The sequence below is a fragment of the Bombus affinis genome, chromosome 5 (assembly GCF_024516045.1).
Source record: "Bombus affinis isolate iyBomAffi1 chromosome 5, iyBomAffi1.2, whole genome shotgun sequence".
Classification (NCBI taxonomy): Eukaryota; Metazoa; Arthropoda; class Insecta; order Hymenoptera; family Apidae; genus Bombus; species Bombus affinis.
Genome location: NC_066348.1, coordinates 828231 through 847786, shown reverse-complemented (window position 1 = coordinate 847786; position 19556 = coordinate 828231). Strand labels below are relative to the sequence as shown.

The 19556-nt window shown below is 29.6% G+C and overlaps 3 protein-coding genes and 1 long non-coding RNA gene across 4 annotated transcripts; 2 read left to right on the top strand and 2 right to left on the bottom strand.

The window, feature by feature from the left end:
* Positions 1–1154: 1154 nt before the first annotated feature.
* LOC126916366 (zinc finger CCHC domain-containing protein 2) lies at positions 1155–11567 on the bottom strand. Its single transcript, XM_050722090.1, has 8 exons — positions 11061–11567; positions 9505–9997; positions 9279–9375; positions 8240–8949; positions 7922–8101; positions 7559–7821; positions 6741–7477; positions 1155–6517 (listed from the first exon to the last, which is right to left on the bottom strand). The coding sequence occupies exons 1-8, from the start codon at positions 11105–11107 to the stop codon at positions 6453–6455; spliced, it is 2592 nt and encodes an 863-aa protein (XP_050578047.1). The 5' UTR covers positions 11108–11567; the 3' UTR covers positions 1155–6452.
* An 18-nt stretch (positions 11568–11585) lies between these two features.
* On the top strand, positions 11586–12829 carry LOC126916379 (uncharacterized). The gene is made up of 2 exons (XR_007710546.1): positions 11586–11875; positions 12123–12829. It is a non-coding gene; the product is annotated as an uncharacterized LOC126916379 (long non-coding RNA).
* Positions 12193–14761, bottom strand: LOC126916372 (solute carrier family 17 member 9). Its single transcript, XM_050722107.1, has 8 exons — positions 14204–14761; positions 13749–14095; positions 13488–13661; positions 13257–13389; positions 12995–13091; positions 12644–12809; positions 12416–12574; positions 12193–12348 (listed from the first exon to the last, which is right to left on the bottom strand). The coding sequence occupies exons 1-8, from the start codon at positions 14257–14259 to the stop codon at positions 12209–12211; spliced, it is 1272 nt and encodes a 423-aa protein (XP_050578064.1). The 5' UTR covers positions 14260–14761; the 3' UTR covers positions 12193–12208.
* A 1260-nt stretch (positions 14762–16021) lies between these two features.
* LOC126916371 (aspartate aminotransferase, mitochondrial) lies at positions 16022–19280 on the top strand. Its single transcript, XM_050722106.1, has 8 exons — positions 16022–16258; positions 16542–16698; positions 16784–16912; positions 17756–17977; positions 18071–18227; positions 18316–18414; positions 18486–18802; positions 18890–19280. Exons 1-8 carry the CDS (start codon positions 16179–16181, stop codon positions 19010–19012), a joined length of 1284 nt encoding a protein of 427 aa, XP_050578063.1. The 5' UTR covers positions 16022–16178; the 3' UTR covers positions 19013–19280.
* Positions 19281–19556: the final 276 nt, after the last annotated feature.

The window sequence follows — 19556 nt, the reverse complement described above, 5'->3', positions numbered from 1 at the left end:
AAATCTATTTTATGTAGAACTATGATGCGGTATCTATACCGCTTAGTTTACCATACATGCACATTCTTACATAACGGAAGTCCTGTGGATCGATTATACTGGAAATGTCGAATTTAACAAATTTCAGCAAAGAAATACAACATACATATATTCGTACGTATATTCATACGAATTTTCTACCTTTTATCAATCGTAATTTAAATAGGTGATCATAATATTTAAATAAAAAAGAACAAAATATCAGCGTTATTGCGTTGCTTATTATATTCCCTCTTCGATTGCACAAACACAAACACAAAGCTGTAAAAATAATGTTTTGCAATGAAACAAATGTAGGTTATCAAAATAATTTAAATCGTTAGTTATTTAATAATTATTATGCGGAATATTTTATTAGTTTTACTTTTAACGACATTAAAAAATACATTTAATTTATTTTTATTTACTTCAATTCATTTGTATTACAAATTACTATAATTTTTGTCTACAGCACACAATATGTAATTATCGTTATATATTACCCATCCGGCAAATGCAATGCATCGGATCACTTCGTTTAACTCTCGAAGAAAGATTTAGACCTTTTACAATTAGATTCTTTCTTTTTATTTTTTTTATTTTTTTTTTCTGTGGATTCGCTCCTGCTGTGTGAACATTATATAGAAGTCTCGAGAAATGTACGTATGTATATAAAAAAGCAACATTTTTATAAAGTTTACTTCAACGTATCTTTTAAAATAATAATCTTGGCGTATCTTGTACTATTCAATCGAATCTGAATTTAAACTATATTATACTTTATACAAACGAATTAAGCGGTGCATCTATAATTAAATGCTAGATTCTCATCACATTTTTCAGAATAGACTAAGAGTATACTTTAACCAGTTTCTCGATTTATTTACAAATGGCATTACGTCCTATCGTGTCTTATAATCGCATGTTAGTAAAGAAATCATGTGTATTAAACAATGTTACTGTTCAAAGAGTTATAAATTTGATAATAATTGTCGGTAATATCGCAAAATAATCGTAACTGCTCTACAGAAGCATGTCTATATACACAGCTTTTCTTTGTACTATCGCATATAAATGAAAGTACAATTTCATAAGACGCTCGTATCCTAAACACAACGGCTAAAAGTGTAGACGGATTGGTTGGTAACGTTTTTTATTAAATATTTCATTACAGGAGGTTAAAATATTTATAATGCATTCAAATAACAGAATTTACAAATATATCTCAATATTTCCATATATGTATGTATATATATAATGTGTATATACACATCACATATTTGTATGTAAATCTTCTTTCCCCTATCACACTATATATCATACATACTTACGTATCATACATTCTTCCTCTTTCGCACCGATTCTTATGTACATGACGTAGAGCGGCACAAACCCTCGTACAGATTTTTTTTCATTTTCAAATTTGTTGTTTTTTTGTGTGTTTTGACCCATTACACTTTTTATCGTACCACAATAACAGTATTACTTGTCGAAAAATTTGATCCTTTCACATCAGCGACCGACTACAAAAACCGAATGAGTTTCACTTTTGCACAGAATGCCTCCTAAATTTTTTTGTATTTTTCTATTTCTTTGTATTCTTCTTTAAATAATAATAATTACACTTATACATTAACCGTTAAGCAGCACGCTTTACCCCGCTTGATTCGTTTTTTTCATAATTTCCGTCTTTTTCTCGTTCCTATTTCTTTGAAATGGCAACTCTCATCCATAATGTATCGCGTTTTGTGTTTCATGCTATTTTTCTATCCACTTTTTTTTTTTTACTTTTTATATTTTATTTTCGTTCTCATCCAAAGCACGTATTGTCTTCGTAAGTCTCGATAGTCGGGCAAACTTTTCGAATCATCGATCATCTCATGCAAACATTATTGTATAACGAGCATCGGTCACAAAACGCAGCAAATGTACATACATCGTAATTGTAAGCGCTTTTTAAGTCACTATGCCGACGGTATCTTGATATATGTCTGCATATACACGTATATTTGGGTATTTCTGTTTGTACAATAGATGTACCTGTATGTGTATTTCGTTAGATTTTTTATCATTTCTACCTCCTCTGTTAACTTTCTCTGTACAATCTCAACCGCTGCCCAATTACACCCCTGTATGTCCAAAAATATTTGACAAAAAAAAGATACACATGGCTCTAGTCTTTTTTTACATTCTTTTTTCACTTTTTATAATTCCACTTGAGTACAACCTATTTTATTCAATTAACATTAGAGATGTAAAGTGTCGAGAAAGTTTTTTTTACTTCGATATTATCAAATTTCATTACGATATAAAATATACGTGTTGCATGTTTTTTTTTTTTTTTTAATATACCAGAAACGCGAACTTTGAGACGTTTGAGCTGCTTTTCATAATATAAGATGGCTAATTACTTGTACTTTATAATTTATTGTTACCAATAGTCTAATTTCATCGATAAATTTGTATAGGAAAGAGAAAAGGTAATCGTGAGTTCTAACTGAAGCGAAAAGAAACACACTTAGGAACAGTAGCTAGAAGTGCTAATAGAGATTAGTAACACAAACAGTTATTGCTGAAACTAAGAATTAAAGTATGAGATAATAATTATTATAGAAAACAACCAAAATTACGTATTAAAGATGTACAACAACATCCGAGTCAATGTTTTTGCTTTTTTTGTTTCTTTTTTTTACTTTTTTTCCTTCATTTTTCCCTTTTTTTTTTTAAATATTTGTCTGCATTTCCTAAAAACGAAAGGAGTTCTCATTTGAAAAATGATCAAATCTTTCCAGAAAGTTTACATCTCTATTTTATATATATGTATATATATATATATATATACATATATATATATATATGGTAATATATATATATACATATTATATATAATATATACACACATATAATATATAATATATATACATACAATTTATCATTAATATAATTATTATAATTAATACTAATATTATCATTTTATTGTAATTACTACTACTAATCTCTCACGCTCTTGCTCTACGGCTTCTGTTCAAGTGATATGATTCTTTGACTTTTTGATTCTTTTCCATATAATACTGATTTGATCAAGAGCATTTGAACTTTTTTTCAAACTTGAACAACATAACGCACTTATTGTATCAAGCACAATTTTTTAGTGGTTTCTTTCTGCCACCTATGTACATGTTTCATTAATTTAAATGCGTACTTAACGGTACTTGTTAAACAAAGGAGTCTTGATTCAAAGCAAACAGCCTCCTACAATGATATAGCTAATGAAACTAATTTCTCACCACGATGATGATTAATTATTATCAACAACAATATTCTTAAGAAAATTCAAATAAGAACAAAAATTAGGAAATACATATTTTCCATAAAATTTTCAATCACTTCAACCGAACATATCAAACTGATGAAATACATTAAAATGAATGTAGTCGATGCAATGAAAACGACAATTCCTTAGTTACATTCTTTATAATAGAATTTTTTGTTAAATAACTACGTAATATATTATGTCATTAAACATGACATTATTGCTAAAACGATCCTTCTCTTTTATATATAATTGCAGATTAGCAACAAAATTACAGAACTCCCTTATTGCTGCTTACAACACTAATACTATACAATATTCACTTTTAAAAACATGTACTGTTGTTATGCTAAGAAGTATTGCTTAACAGTTAAGAGAAAAAATATCGCATTCATCTTATTGCCAATGACACATACATCTGAGATATACTAAAACATATTCCCTTGATTATCAATGTCAACAGTTAGTAAACAGCAATAAAGTGTTATATTTTAATAATTATAATACTATTGCTTCTGCTTCTAGCACGACTAATCGTGACTATAATACCACTTGGTCAACAATGAATTGTTATTATTTAGCGAGATGCAAACACATTCATTTGGACCTATATTTAAAAATAGTTTAATAATATATTTAATTTCGAAAACGAAATTTGTCCGCGAACGAAAATTTCAAATTTATGACTCAAATGATGACCTTATCAGAAAAATTCAATCGAGAGATTTACAATATTTTTGTTAAATATATGTTGTAAACTCAGACCCCTTTGTTTCGTAGACGAATCACATACAAACACACGAAATCTTTGCGCTATTTTTCTTTTGCTCTTGTCAAGCAACATATCTGAATTTAAAATGTAAAATACAAAAATGTGTTTGTGTGTGTTTCATAAATCTGGCTTAGGCAATATCTGCCAATTACAACTGATATTAATTCAAAAACAAAATACTCGCGAATACCAGGATTCGATTATTCTGTATTATGGAATTAAAAAAAAATATTCATAGAGCTTTAATTTTACACACTCTTCATCAGTCACAGCCACTTCGAAACTTTTCTCAGGTAATTTTTAAAAATCATCATTGACTAATGCTAACGGCAAGATAAACCTCAACCTTTATTTTTTTTTTTTTTTTTTTTTTAATAGACCGGTATGAAGACACTGGGTGTTTCAACAAAAATGGCACTTTTAATAAATGTTACCTAAACACCGAATCAGACTCTAGCAATTACGACACAGTCGAATTTCTTATAAAAAATTGACAAAAGTTTGAAGATTATAATATATATAGTATGAATAATATTTTTTTCGACTTTTCCCAACTAATTTTTGGCTTTCTTTGGAATTTGAATAAAGTATTGTTTAGAAATAAAAAACGACTTTCATTTTATATACAATAATATGTGAAAACAATACCATTAGAGCAAGTTATCATCATCTTAATAAAATTGTTAAATCAGATTCAAAGGTAACATGAAAATCATCAACTCTGAACTGTCTCTTCTTTTCAAATTTTTATCATTGCAAAATAACAGCTCTAAAATATTAATCCCAAAATGTTTGTGGCTATTGACTAGCTGCCAAATAATTCATTACCAACCAAAAAAAAAGAAAAAGACACCTGAGAATTCTTTATATCCAGAAGCTACTGAAAGGAAGTTTTTAAATGCATGTGTATTTAAAGTCACACATATCAAACTCACTCTCACTCGTTTTTATATCTTTTCAGTCCTTACTATTTTAAATATCTAGGATCTATTTCATATAGATCAGATGCATAGTATGAGAGTCTTACGATTAAAAATTATAAGTCATCGTAAGTATGGGAACTAGACAAAGATTTACCAAATTATACACTTTAATAGAATTAGATCGACACTCACTAACAGTGTTTGTTTAATTAAGAATTGGTTTAAATGCAGTAGCAATTTGTTGACAAGATGAGTTCAACGCAGATTGCCACTCCACTCATACCTAACACTAGTACATATTCAAGTCGTTATTCTTTCTTTTGTTTATTACTTACTAACGAGATTTTTAACGCATTGCTTACACTTAAAAAAGATGGGCGATCAATAAAACTCGTATAAAATTGCTTAAGTTGCACGTGATTGCATGACTATTTATATAAATAGGATGAGAATTATTGTTATTTAACTAACTATTCATAAGTTAATAAATGAGTGATGAGCGGCGTATATTTATAGTTTTATACACACAGGAGCGCAAAGGCAGCTAGACGATCGAACACTTATGGTTTGTTGTTCTTTCATTTTTCCTTTTTTCTTCTTTCCTATTTTCTTTTCTCTCTCTTTCTTATGTGCATTCATCCTTTACTCTTTTCAACTTATCTTTTTTTACTCTGTTGTCATCATTCACTTTTGCACTCGTTCAAACATTGCGCACGTAAGAATTGAGAAAATATGTATACATAAAAATGTGGCTCAGTAGCGATAATAGAAGTAATAGTAATAGTTTAATAGTAATAGTAGTAATAGTGATAGTAGATGTACTAGTAGAAGTAAAAGTATCAATGATAAATATAGTCAAACATGGTAGTTTCATCTAATCAGAGCACAATGCGTTCTTTTTTCTTGTATTTCGTTTATGGCTAGTTACTAGAGAAATAGTGAGAAATTGGGTTGAGGCGTGCTGTGAATGTGTGTGTGAGTATGTATGTATATGTGTTTATATGTAGTCCATACGTATCATTGGTAAGACACGAGTCAGTACCTAACACAAACCTTTCAAAATGTATTCTAAAAACATAGATAAGAGCATTCTGCGTTATGCTTCTCCCAGTTTTCTCTTTGTACATGACGCGACATCTTTTTACATAATTAAGAATTACTATCATAAATAAGAACTTGTAAAAAGTATACCTGGTACCGCAAATCGCGAAACTTCCTCGGTTAAAAAATCGTCATCCTGAATATAAGGGATGTCTACAAAAATCACCGAAAACTTGCATGAGGAGCGATAGCAGTCATCTTTTGAACGGTATTTAGGTTGTATTGCTGTGGCGGCATCGTAGTAACAGTAGTAGTGACAATGATGGTGACAGTAATTACGGTAATGATGATAATGATAAATTGCTGGATGGTCCTCGGCAGGGGATCACTTGTCAGAATTTGGGCACTCTCCAGGTTGTTTCATTATACTGTAATCTAAGCGGTATTGAGCTGAAATTAAAAATAAGAGAAAAAATATTACTTATCGCAAAAGACCTATATACATTGCCCATCTTTTATTTGCGTATAATTATAAGCAGTAACATTCTACATAAAAGAGATATATTTCTGAAAATGTATTATATAGTAATCGAATTTACAATACGTAATGGAATATGTGAAATTTATTAAATTCAATAAGCATCACTTTTATTAAGTATAACTTTTAAGTTACCTTTTTTGGTAAGATCTTCCATGGTTTGATCTTTACAGTCAACTGCAAGATGACTACTACTGCCACAATTATAACACGAAATTTTCGTTGGTGGGACGGCAGCTGGTGCATATGTAACAATCGGAGTAGGTGGCATATACGGCGCCTGAACAGGTGTCGCGGCTGCATTCGGTGGAGGTGGTGGTGTTCCTCCTGAGGATGGATGTCCAGGATATTGATACATCATTTCACCATTCGGTTGGTACGTGGTCGGATAAGCTGGTCTTGCGTACGGTCCATGTGAGAAGTTAGAATAAATACCACTACTCGGTCTCAAAGCCGGAAAATGACCATGCGGCAGATACGTGACCTGCGACTGCGAAGGTGGCGTGGGAAAGGAAACGCATTGTGAAAGATTCGGTGGCCCACCGCCGTTCACCATTTGATTTTTATGACGCATTACATGTGTCTGATTTCTTCTAGTACGTTGCCTTTCCGGGCCCGATTGTATAGGTTGTTGGGATGCTGGATGTGATACTGCACTTGTAGAATGTACCGGTGCAGGACTAAGATGATCAGTAACTGGCGGTGGATTGCTCTCACTGCCGCTCACCCACGGTGCTGCCGGAGGAGTCTCTGGGGGAGATCTACTACCAGTACTATCAGAACTACTACTCTGTGAACAGTGCCTGCTGTTTTCAGGATCTAACCTCAAGGCTTGTAATTGTGTTAAACAATATACGTGTTGAGCATTGCACCTAAAATATTTTAACATCGTTAATTCAAAATTCAAAAATCAACTTTGGTAAATGTTAATAATTGTACACTTTCTTTCCTACCTTGAATATCGATTTTGTACCCCGGCGACAGGTAATGTAAGACAGGCATAGCATGGTGCATTTTGTGCAGCATACATCGGTGGCGGTGCAGGATACATTTGTATTTGCGCAGGATCTAATGGTGGCATAGTAGGATATCGCCGTAAATTAGGTGTAGCTGCATGATTATGATGATGATGCATCGCTGGATGCTGTTCCTGTAATGGCATTGACTTACTGCTTTGATTTCCATTATCATTCAACATCTCCATTCCTGGTATAGCCTAAATAAAAATTTTATGTTATGCATCAATTTTCCTTCACCGATTAAATGAAAGTTAACAATATATTAATATATATCAAGTATAAATTATTAAGTATTACCTCATTTTCAACTGAATCTACAACTGTATGTGTTGTGCTGCTAGTACTATCTAATTTTTTATCAGTAGAAATTTGATTTAAGCCGTTAGTAGTTTGACTCTTAACTATACTTCGTAATTGCCCTACTGCATTTTGTGTTAATCCTATTTCCCTCAAGTCCTCATCACTCATTCTTCGGATCTGCACAATATATCACATATTATTATGTTTATTAATGTACATACATATTCTATTATATATTTATACTAAATACAAAGTAAAATTTATTATGAAATATTTTATGTAATTACAAACTATTTTAAAACTTTACTATCTCACCTCGTCGAGAGAAAAATTCTGCAAGTTGCCTTTGAAATTTGGCATTTCTTTTCCTAACGTTTCTCGTAAAGAATCACCAGAAATTGAAGATCGCAGTCGTGGTGGTGGAGGTTGTTTTGATTGAGGTGCTGCCGGAATTAAGGTAGAAGGAGTATTCTCGATGCTATTATGGCGTGAAAAAGTAGTAGAACTGCTGATAGACAAGGGAACAGAGCGTGATGGAAGCAATGGAGGTTGACTAGGATGACTTCTGTTCGTACCCAATGTGGGAAGTGGTGGAAGGGAATTGGCATTTGAGCTGCAGATGCTTGTTTGACTGTTAGAGGCACTCGTTGATGTTAAGGTATTCGAAGTAGACTGAGTCACTTGCGAAGAGGTGCGCGGCATTGTATTATTTCTGCGACCCATTGGGGAATTACTGCGACTAGGAGATCGAGACTGGGATGGTGACGATTGACGGCTGACTAAGGGGGAAGGTGGATAAGCCAACATGTCGCCAGTGTGATACATCAGTTGATTCCCCATCATAACCTGACCTGTCCATGGTGGCATGTGATTTACTGATGGAAAGCCAAGGTGAAGGTATTGTGTTGCACCACCTGATCCCATTGGCATTTGTTCTGGAGTTGGCAGGCATAATCCAGGTGGAGGCATGGAAAGACCAGGGGGAACACCAGTTACCATGGTATTATTTCTCATTGTCATTTCTCCTACAGATAATGTAAAAAGATATTAATATTTATATATTAGGTCATCCCATAAGTTCGTGCCGACTTTTGTGTATACATTTCATGTGTCGATTTATAAACATACGGCAATAAGGGACCAATGCATTTGAAAAATGGGAAGAAGTTGTACAATGAGAGGGGGATTACATTTTTTCATGAAACTGAAAGGTATGTAAACAATCTTAACATAAATATAATATAATATATATATATAATATAATATAATATAACTGCTCGAAAAACGGAACGAACTTATGGGATGACCTAATATATTATACATATATGTATGCATATATCATATTATAAACTACCATGATAAGTTTGCATTGGTGGTGGAGCCATCATACAACTGCCTTGCATTTCTGTGTCTATTAATCTTTCGTTTGTATTCATACATGGTGCGCAACCCTATTGTTAAAACAGATATAAATTAACATTTAGTTTAGTATGAAATATTTAGACAATATTTAGAATACTAATTAGATTATAGATTACATAAATAAATAAATGCATTTAATACATAAAGATTATACATACTTGTGTTTGTTTGTAAGATGAATTTAACTTTGAAAGATTCAGACGAGCTTCTTCTTCTTGAAGCTTTATGTAAATGTTACCGAAGACACTTTTCTGCTCATATGTAAATGCTGGATGATTTAAAGCCATTGTATACAATAAGAGCAGTTCTTCAAGTGGTTGATCATCCGGTGTAAAGGTGGTCCCATTTAATAGGTTAGAGATTTCTTGGTAGTCAAAATTTGACAAATTCTTGTACAAGATTACAGCACATGCATAATTACAAGAATGCAATAATGCCATATAGAGCGCAAGTTTCCTTCGTGTGCGTTTATCTGCCACACCTAAGGTTGTTAACTCGGCAAGGTCAGTAGCACTGTTTGCATGATGTTCCGTGTCACGGAGATCATTGTAGTCCCGTTTACCAATATCCTCTACACAAGTGCCAAGGTATCGTACTTCAAACGGCAGGCACATGTTTAATAACGTGCACATGACATCGATGCGTTTATAACTGCACATACAGAAATATATTTTTTTATAATAATGAACTAATCACAAATATTTCTTTCTTTATTTGTAATAAAATATTTGTCATGAGCATGAAATAGTTTTGAGTAAGTAACTGATATCTTAAAAAATATAAAAATATATTTATGCAATATTAACATAAAAGTATATAGTTAATGAAAATGATTGGATATTGTTACAAAATATTATCAAAAATATTAACAAAAATAATTAATTCTGAATAACTTTTCATCTGTGAAAATATATTAATTTTAAATTGTAGTATTTTATAATTTATACTGTTTATATTTATACGTAAAATACTAAAATATATAATTCTTTTAAAACTTTCTCATAAAAATGACAATTATATTATTTGTTAGAAATAATCTAATAAAATGATATAATAAATTAATATTATTTATTCAACATTATTATAACTATAATTAACTAAATTATAACTTGTTAAAATTATATCAGAATAACAATTTAATTACAGCCTATGTGATTATAATTCTTATTAAAACATATACACAATCTATTATAATGTGGTATTTAATATATAGATTTTTAATAATATGCTTTATAAGATTTTATTAACATCCATATTCAACAGGAAAAGTAAGTGATACTACTGTTGATAACAATATGAAATATATGTAGTATTTTATCATTTTACGACAAATATACATAAGAAGATTTAATTATTAATTCACTATAATATCTTGAATACACACGAAATTAGAGGAAAACAGTTGCTACCATACTTGGTACTCCTGTATAATAAACAGAAAAGTGATATATCGATAATGGGGTAAATTAAACATTAATGAAAATCAATATCCATATAATTTCTTATTTACCAATACATTCATGTTAATTTCTGACATAAAATTAAGATGAAATTGCGGAATGTTCTTTTTGGTTAGTTCAAAATTTGGTAAGGATGAAGAGGTCATAGTTAAAAACGAAAAGAAGCGCTATGAATAAAAGAACTATAACAATCAATTTCCGAACAAGGAGAATATGGCATTAGTTAAGGAAGAAACTGATAATATTTCTATTACCTGGACAGATTCCCAAACCATGATACCACGTTCTCCTTACACACCATTGCCAGACAACATTGATACCACTTGGGCTAAAGAAAGCGCCGATGCGGACAGCTTTGGCGCCTCGGATGTTGCTATCAAGTGACAATCACGGCGGGGTCTGGTACAATAACGAACCAGTTTCAAAGCGTTCACGAATGTGAAGGACTTGTTAAAATCCAAAGGCGATCAGCCGTAGGGAGCACTTCAAACGCACAGCGGCGGCAGCAGTAGTACAGCACACTATGAAGTATCCACATTCGCGGCAGCAGGCAGAGGCAGGCACGACCGAATGATCGGTGAAAACGACAAGCGTCAACGGACAACTCACACGTTCATCAAAAACCTCGCGTAAACAAGTACACGGTCGTCCCGTTAAAAATAAAATTCCACCTCTGCAATTGTTCCTACTGCGTACATTAATTCTCACGAGATGTTCCAAGTCGAAAAGTCGAGTCTCGAGATCCGTTCACATGCTCGCGTTAAAAAAGGCATCAGGCACTTGCTGCTCCAATCTCCGATAAAGAGGCATTTTCATGTAGGTGGCAATCGCATATACTTACTAAACATCACATTGGCTACGTTTTTATTCATTGTCAATTAAAAGAACATTTTAATATTTGACGTAATATGGTAAAATTTATTTCTGTAAAATATTGTGTAACGATTGATAGAAAATTATCGTTCTAGAAATTATAATCGGTTATGTTTTGGTATTATACCCCGAAAAATCATACATAGAAATATCATAGATATCGCGTTTAACCATTATTATTAGATTCCTTCATTAGGTATGATTTTATATTGAATCAGTGCTAACCTTTTAAATTTATATTATTAATATTTACTATATTTAAAATTTTTATAATTATGATTAATTAAACGTAACATGTATAAGATAATATGGAATTTTAAACAAAATCAAATCATCAGTTGACCGATATACATATAAACCATGCACGAATGTTTTTTTGTATTACTACCGAAACTTCTCGTAATATTAACACAATTTAATTAATATTATCGTTTTATTCGTAGATAATTAAAATTTACACAATTGTACCGAATTTTAAGGATAGGGTATATTCACAATAAACTAAAAGAACGATAAATTGAATGTCATTTTATATAATTGCTTGACCAGAACCAAATAATAAATATATTATACATCCTAATGCATCTATTATAGCAATGAATATAAATACAACAGGCCAGCTGTGCGTTACATGTAATATATATCCAGAAAAGTATACTCCAAGAAATCCTGAAAATGATCTTTCTTACCATCATCTTTCCTATTACTGCAATAGTAAATTTATGATTATATATACCAGGTATAGCACCAACGGTGTTCATTAATCCAAATACACTTCCGGAATGTTTTGGTGCAAGATCTGAAGGATTTACTGCAATTGCATTATTATGAAAACCTGATCCGCCAATTATAAACGCAAGACAAATTATTGCACTTTGAAAAGTTTCAACTTTTGCTGAAATTGTTTTAAAATCAATTTCACTATTTAATTTCTTCATACATTATTATGCATACCTACACTTACCTAAAAATAATAAGCTTATAACTTCAGTTAAGAAACATATTGTTTCGATTATTTTACGTGTTACTGTGATGGAATACCCTGCTTTTATTATCTTCTCAGAAAGTGCTTTACCAAAAAATGTACAAGGCAACATAGACAACCATGGCACCATGTTTACAACCCAGCCCTAAATATAACAAAAAGAATTTTTAACATGTTATATAACTAATGGTATAAAATTTTATTGAATTATGTATGATCCATTTTGTTTAGAAATTCAATAAAGTAATATGAAACAAAAAATGTTGTGTATTTATTATTTCCTTATAAAACAACAAAAGAAACTTTTGAGACAACCTAATAATTAATTACCTTTACTTCTGGAAATGTGTCATGAAAATACATTGGCATCCAGGATAGTAATACAAAAAAACAATTATTTTGACAAGCATGACCTATTACGCATGACCTGAAAATAATAGTTAATATGTGAACTTTATACATCTATAAATTTGTAATCATAATATTTTTATAAATCCATATAACTTTATATACTTTTTATATTAAGATTTGTGTCAGAAATTGTGTGACTTATGATAACTGAATTCAAATTGATCCCATGCACAATGATTACCAGAATGGAGGTTTTTTTAAAAGCTTCAACCAAGGCAAAGTGTAGTTAGTAGCTGATTTAGTAGAAGCTGCTTTTTCCTTAAAAGGTAGGGTATGGTAACTTAATAGCACAGCCCATGCCAAGCTCAAACCTCCTAAGATAACAAATACTTTTGTATAATTAAATCACACTGTGAATTAATTAATGTTGTTAATATTAGTGTAAATAACACATAATTATACATTTATATACCTAATGTTTGAAAAACTACTACCCAATTATAATTTTCCAACAGATAGGAACCTAAAGATCCAGTGAGCAATGTGCCAAGAGCTGATCCTGATGTTAATAAACTAAAAAATGAGGCTCTTTCTGTTTCGTGCAATCGTTGACTTATTAAACTAATCATACTGGGAAAATGCATTCCTGTAATATATGCAATTTTTATATATATAAAGAACAAACATCTTTTACATACTTTAGCCATTTATGTTAGTAATTTCATAATAATACCTTGGAATGCACCATTTATTGTTCTCACTGCTGCTACTAATAACACAGAACTATCATTCTTTGAAAAGAGTCCTATGACTTCTGGCATAAAAAATGTTGTCATAGACCATCCAAGAGCAGAGATCAATAATACTTTTTGTCCTCCAATTCTATCGCTAATATAACCACTAGCAACTTGTGTTAATGTATAACCCCAAAAAAAACTAGACAATATTACTCCAGAATCTGGTTTGGACCATTGTTTCTCTTTACTTATAATTGGCATTAATAAAGGAACAGATGTTCTTGTAGCATATATGAGACAAGTACCACATAATAATGATAGAAACCATTTTTGCCTCTCCTTCCTAAAATTTACTTTATAATCTTAGCTTATATTGCCAAAAATAATCTTGTAAAAAGATTCAAAGATTCTTTTAAATTATTTTCATAATATCTTAATATAGATTAATTACCTTGACCAAGATGAATTTGTTTTTTCATCTTGAATTAAAGGTATTTGCATTTGCATTTCTCATCAAATAATTTTGTTCACAAGTAATTATTCTTGTTCCCATATACTCAAAACATATAAGCTAGACATGTTATTTTTAAAAGTTTTGATAGCAGATCAGTAATGAAAAATTAAAATAAAACCTTATCTTAAACTTGTTAAGTTTTATAAGATTATCGTGAAACTGGAGATTTGCATGTTCAAGTCATCATTAATTTTGCGAAAATATTAAATAATTTAATAACTTCCTATGTCAACTTCCTATGAATGTTTTACAATGAGTTTTATCCAAAAATAATACATTAGTAGAAATATAACTGATTTCTATCCTTTTTAGTTGCGTGTATATACATATGTAACGTATATGTTCACTATCGTTTAATTTACATACATAGTTGGTAAGTTAGATAACACTAACACAAATATCAATTTCATTTCTTAGATAACAGATTGAAAGATAGAAATAGAAATACATTAAAACAGTGTTATTTGAAAACTTCATGGAGTAAACATAGTCAATAAATATGAAGTTGCCTTTTTAAAATATAGATTGAACGCGCGAATTTGTAATCTCAAATTTGAACTTTCCAATACTTGAATGAAATTCATGACGAATTAGAAAAAAATATTCATAAAAATCTAATTCTAATATCTATATTGTTAAAAAGCAAGTGTTCTGTGTCTCAGCAAGAAATATGTAAATATACAAATTAACGAGCGATTATAAATAGCAATCAATGATAATTTATAATTATAACAGTTAATCAATGTCATTTGTTATTGGAATCTGTTGTTCATTCTTTCAGTTACATCAAAATTCACGATATGAATATCCAACATATGTACGTATATAAAATATGAGATATATCTCTATATTATTTAAGTACGTATATTATATGTGTATATTATCTCTATATTATGTAAGTTATCACAGTAAGGATTACAAAAGGCAGGAAATGATAAACGTAACAAATTAGCAGTTTAGACTAAATCACATATGGTTCTTAGAAAATACTCTACTAGATTTTGTGCTCTAAGAGGGGCATAAATTATTATTGTCTTCTCTTTCTCTTTATTCAGATTCTACATATTTCTTCCTTGTAACATATTCCTAGGTCCAACAACGGAGTATACCAAGGTTACAAAAGCTTGTTATCCAAGTGAAATCGGAAGATGAATCATCATCGATGAATGGGACAGAATCTAATCTACTATTGACCTATGACAAAATAAAAGGAGGACCAAAATAGGAAAGAACAGTTGCAACAGAGATCGTACAAAAAAGTAGTAGAAATTCAACATCTCAAGACAATTAAGTTATAATAAGTAATAACTTTACATCGTAGTAGTTCTCTTAAATTTTTGTGCATATTACTATCAGGATTAGCGCTTTACGTACACCAACCCACTTGAGGCAAATTCTTAAATAACTTCTAAATACGTAACAATGGAATAATATTAGGCTCTTATTAATAACTATTATTAAAATATTTAAATTAATTTAAAAAATTAAATAAATAATTATTAATAAAAATGGACTGTATTTCATAATGCGAAAATACTAAACTAAACTAAATCACTAAACTATTGAATTTATTTAACAAATGAAATTTTAATTTAGTAAATCAATTTGTATCGATATGAAATATAAGCATTATTTGTTTATTCGTACTTTGTACTACGATAAAAATAAGACTGTTATCATTTTTCTTATACTTCATTTTTTATTATTATCGGTTGTTGCAATTTTTTGATAAGGAATTTATATCAAATTGATTTCCTATTTTTATTTACGGGCTACATTTTGGTGGGCACAAATTTATGGAACACCCTGTATAGACATCAAATCAGCAAACTACTGCAGTAGTGCAAGTATATCTGTAATCTACAATAATCCATACGGTGAATGTAGTGTATTCTAACATATTAATATTAATATGGCACAAAGTAAAAAACTATTTAGACTTCCATTTGCATGCAAATTATTTAAAAATAACAACAATGTTAGATCAATAAGGTAGGTTTATATTAAAAAATTAATTGAACTTTTTAACCTTTTTATATTATAAATTATATAGTTTAAAAATTATTTAAAATTATTGATAATCATAGAATTTATTATTAATGATCAGGAATTCCTCAAGAAGAAGCATAACTAAGAGCTTAATTAAAATGCTTAAAAACTTTAAATGATTTTACTATATAATTTATTGATATTTACTGATTTATAATTTATTTTTTTCTCTTAAAATTTACTTTACATGAAATTAATTAATATTAAAATATTTTGTGTGTTATAGTTCATGGTGGTCTCAGATAGAAATGGGTCCACCAGACCCAATTTTCAGTCTTACAGAAAGATTTAAAGCAGATACACATCCAAATAAAGTTAATTTAGGAGTTGGTGCTTATCGAGATGATGAAACTAAACCATTTATTTTGCCAAGTGTACGAATGGTATATATTATAAAGCAATTATGTTTGGGAAATATATATATTTCTAATTTTTCACATTAATCTAACTGAATCAAATATATCATAGGCAGAAGAAAGAATTAGAAGTAGAAATATGGATAAAGAATATTTAGCAATTGCAGGAAATGCAGAATTTTGTAAACTTAGTATTAAGTTAGCACTTGGTGAACATAGTAATATTGTTGATGAAGGTTTGGTAAGTATTACATGCAAAATATATTCTTTAAGAAAAGAGTTCATCAGTTAAAATTGTTTCATGAATCTGAAGCATAAACAAATAAATAAACATTATTAAGTAGTTTAAACATACACATAACACATGTATTAAAAACACATGCATGCACAGTGTAGATATACACAGAAATACATATCTGTAATTAATCACAAGATTATATATACACCCCTAGAATATAAAATATTATAGTAAAAATGTTAGCGCTGTATACATTTTTTTTGCACATTAAGACACATATTGTTAAAATGTAACACAGTTTATTTACTTTCATCTCTATTAAAAAAAAAAGAATTTAAAAAAATATGAAATGATACAAATATTATAAACATCTGATATACATATATGAAATCATAAAAATAGTAGGCTTAGTATTATATTAATATCATATAGATCCCTTCTCTGCATCAATAATGGTATCTCATTGGCAATAATAAAATTAAAAATTTTGCAATTTGTAATGTAATTTCATTCCAAGATTTTTGTGAGTTAAATGTTTTAACTTTTCTAATTCTTTTTAGAAATACATTACTGTACTGAATACATTTAGTGTGACTTTCTATACATAAGTATAAATAAATTTGTGACAAAATGTGTTTTTAATTACTTTGACAAGCCAGATACACAAAATTTGATAAATGTATATAGACTTTTATGACTGACTGTACATATAAGGTATAAGACCAACTGTGCAATTTCGTTATGGTTAATATTTTATTATTCTTATGTCAATAGCACACTGAATTATTAGTTTTGCTATTATATAACTTCTTTATAATTCACAATTTAACTGATATCATTTTGTAGACTGCTACGGCTCAAACAATTTCTGGTACAGGAGCACTTTCTCTTGGAGGACTCTTTCTCACACGTTTTTTTACTGGCAATAAGGAGATATATTTACCAGTACCTACATGGGGAAACCATGCTCCAGTATTTACATTTGCTAAACTTCCAGTAAAACAGTATTGTTATTATGATCAAAAAACATGTGGATTAGACCATAAAGGTCTTTTAGAAAACTTATATGTTAGTATATAAATACTATAAATAATATATTGTGTTTATTGATTATTTATTGGTTATATTTACAAATTCTATTTGTAATATTGTATTTTATAGAAAATTCCAGACAAATCCATTATTCTTCTTCATGCATGTGCTCATAATCCTACTGGTGTCGATCCTAAACCAGAACAATGGAAAGAATTAGCAGAATTAGTAAAAAAAAAAGAACATTTCCCTTTTTTGGACATGGCATATCAAGGGTTTGCCACAGGTAAAACAACATATAAGAAGTTAATAATTTAATTTTTAATAATACATGAAAATTTGTTCACTAGTGGATATTTTTGTGCAAATTTTAGGTGATATAGATAGAGACGCTTTTGGTGTTCGACACTTTGTAAAAGAAGGAATTCAATTTGCCCTGGCTCAATCATATGCTAAAAATATGGGCTTATATGGTTAATATACAAGTTTATAAATCTCATTTCCGCTAAATAAAAACACTTTAAAAATTATTGATCATCGATAGGTGAACGTGTGGGAACATTTACAATGGTTTGTGCTAACAAGGATGAAGCAAATCGTGTTTTCTCGCAACTGAAGCTTATAATTAGACCACTATTTTCTAATGCACCAATTAATGGAGCCAGAATTGCTTATGAAATCTTAGCAAATGCCCCATTGAGAGAACAATGGATGGTTGATATAAAAACAATGGCTAACCGTATTATATCTGTACGTCAAAAGTTGCACGATAATCTTAAGAAGATGGGTAGTATCCGTGATTGGAAACATATTACAGACCAGATTGGAATGTTTTGTTTTACTGGCCTTAATCCTAATGAGGTATGACATCCACTATTATTTATTTTCATCATTATATGTAATATATATATAGAATATAATTTAATTTTGGTTCCACTTACTTTATAGGTAGAGAAGCTTATTAATGATTATCATATTTATTTGACAAAAGATGGTAGAATATCTATGGCAGGAGTAACATCAAAAAATGTGGAATATATAGCAAAAGCCATATATGATGTTACAATATAATTAAATATTTCTACCAATGAGTAAGAAACTCTGTCAAATCCTATCTTTAATTTTCAAATAGATTACACATATAAACAAAATAGTATAGATATACGTACACATTATATCAAATGCATTTATTCTCGCATGTTATTTTTATAAAAAAAACTGCAGGCAGTGTAATATTTGTAATACACACACACACATATATATATATATATTGATATATGATGATATATTTATATATATGATATATTAATATAGAATAAATTTTATATTATATCTTTAATTATCTATAGTAATAGTTTATAATTTTTGCAAAAATTATATGATCAATATTCCATTATACATTCTATTATAAACGAAAAACTATAATAATTAACTATATAAATAAAGCTATAATGAAGTATAATAAATATTCTAATAAAATTTCCGTGAGTTATTTTTCCAAAAAAAAAACGATTTATTTTACACACACAGTTCCAAATTGAGCAAATTCCAATTGCTTGATACTCTGATACATTCAAATTTAATGTTATTCAAAATAATATCGAAACTATCGATA

What these genes read in the sequence shown, in the direction of transcription:
- LOC126916366 (XM_050722090.1), bottom strand. Translation starts at nt 11,107, where the DNA reads ATGGTGTGTAAGGAGAACGTGGTATCATGGTTTGGGAATCTGTCCAG. An exon ending in TAGATTCAGTTGAAAATGAG is followed by an intron (nt 7,822 to 7,921) that starts GTAATACTTAAT and finishes ATTTTTATTTAG; the next exon opens with GCTATACCAGGAATGGAGAT. An exon ending in GTACAAAATCGATATTCAAG is followed by an intron (nt 7,478 to 7,558) that starts GTAGGAAAGAAA and finishes AAAATATTTTAG; the next exon opens with GTGCAATGCTCAACACGTAT.
- LOC126916372 (XM_050722107.1), bottom strand. Translation starts at nt 14,259, where the DNA reads ATGCAAATGCAAATACCTTTAATTCAAGATGAAAAAACAAATTCATCT. An exon ending in AATAAATGGTGCATTCCAAG is followed by an intron (nt 13,662 to 13,748) that starts GTATTATTATGA and finishes CATATATTACAG; the next exon opens with GAATGCATTTTCCCAGTATG. An exon ending in TTAAAAAAACCTCCATTCTG is followed by an intron (nt 13,092 to 13,256) that starts GTAATCATTGTG and finishes TATTATTTTCAG; the next exon opens with GTCATGCGTAATAGGTCATG.
- LOC126916371 (XM_050722106.1), top strand. Translation starts at nt 16,179, where the DNA reads ATGGCACAAAGTAAAAAACTATTTAGACTTCCATTTGCATGCAAATTA. An exon ending in ATATTGTTGATGAAGGTTTG is followed by an intron (nt 16,913 to 17,755) that starts GTAAGTATTACA and finishes ATCATTTTGTAG; the next exon opens with ACTGCTACGGCTCAAACAAT. An exon ending in ATATCAAGGGTTTGCCACAG is followed by an intron (nt 18,228 to 18,315) that starts GTAAAACAACAT and finishes TGCAAATTTTAG; the next exon opens with GTGATATAGATAGAGACGCT.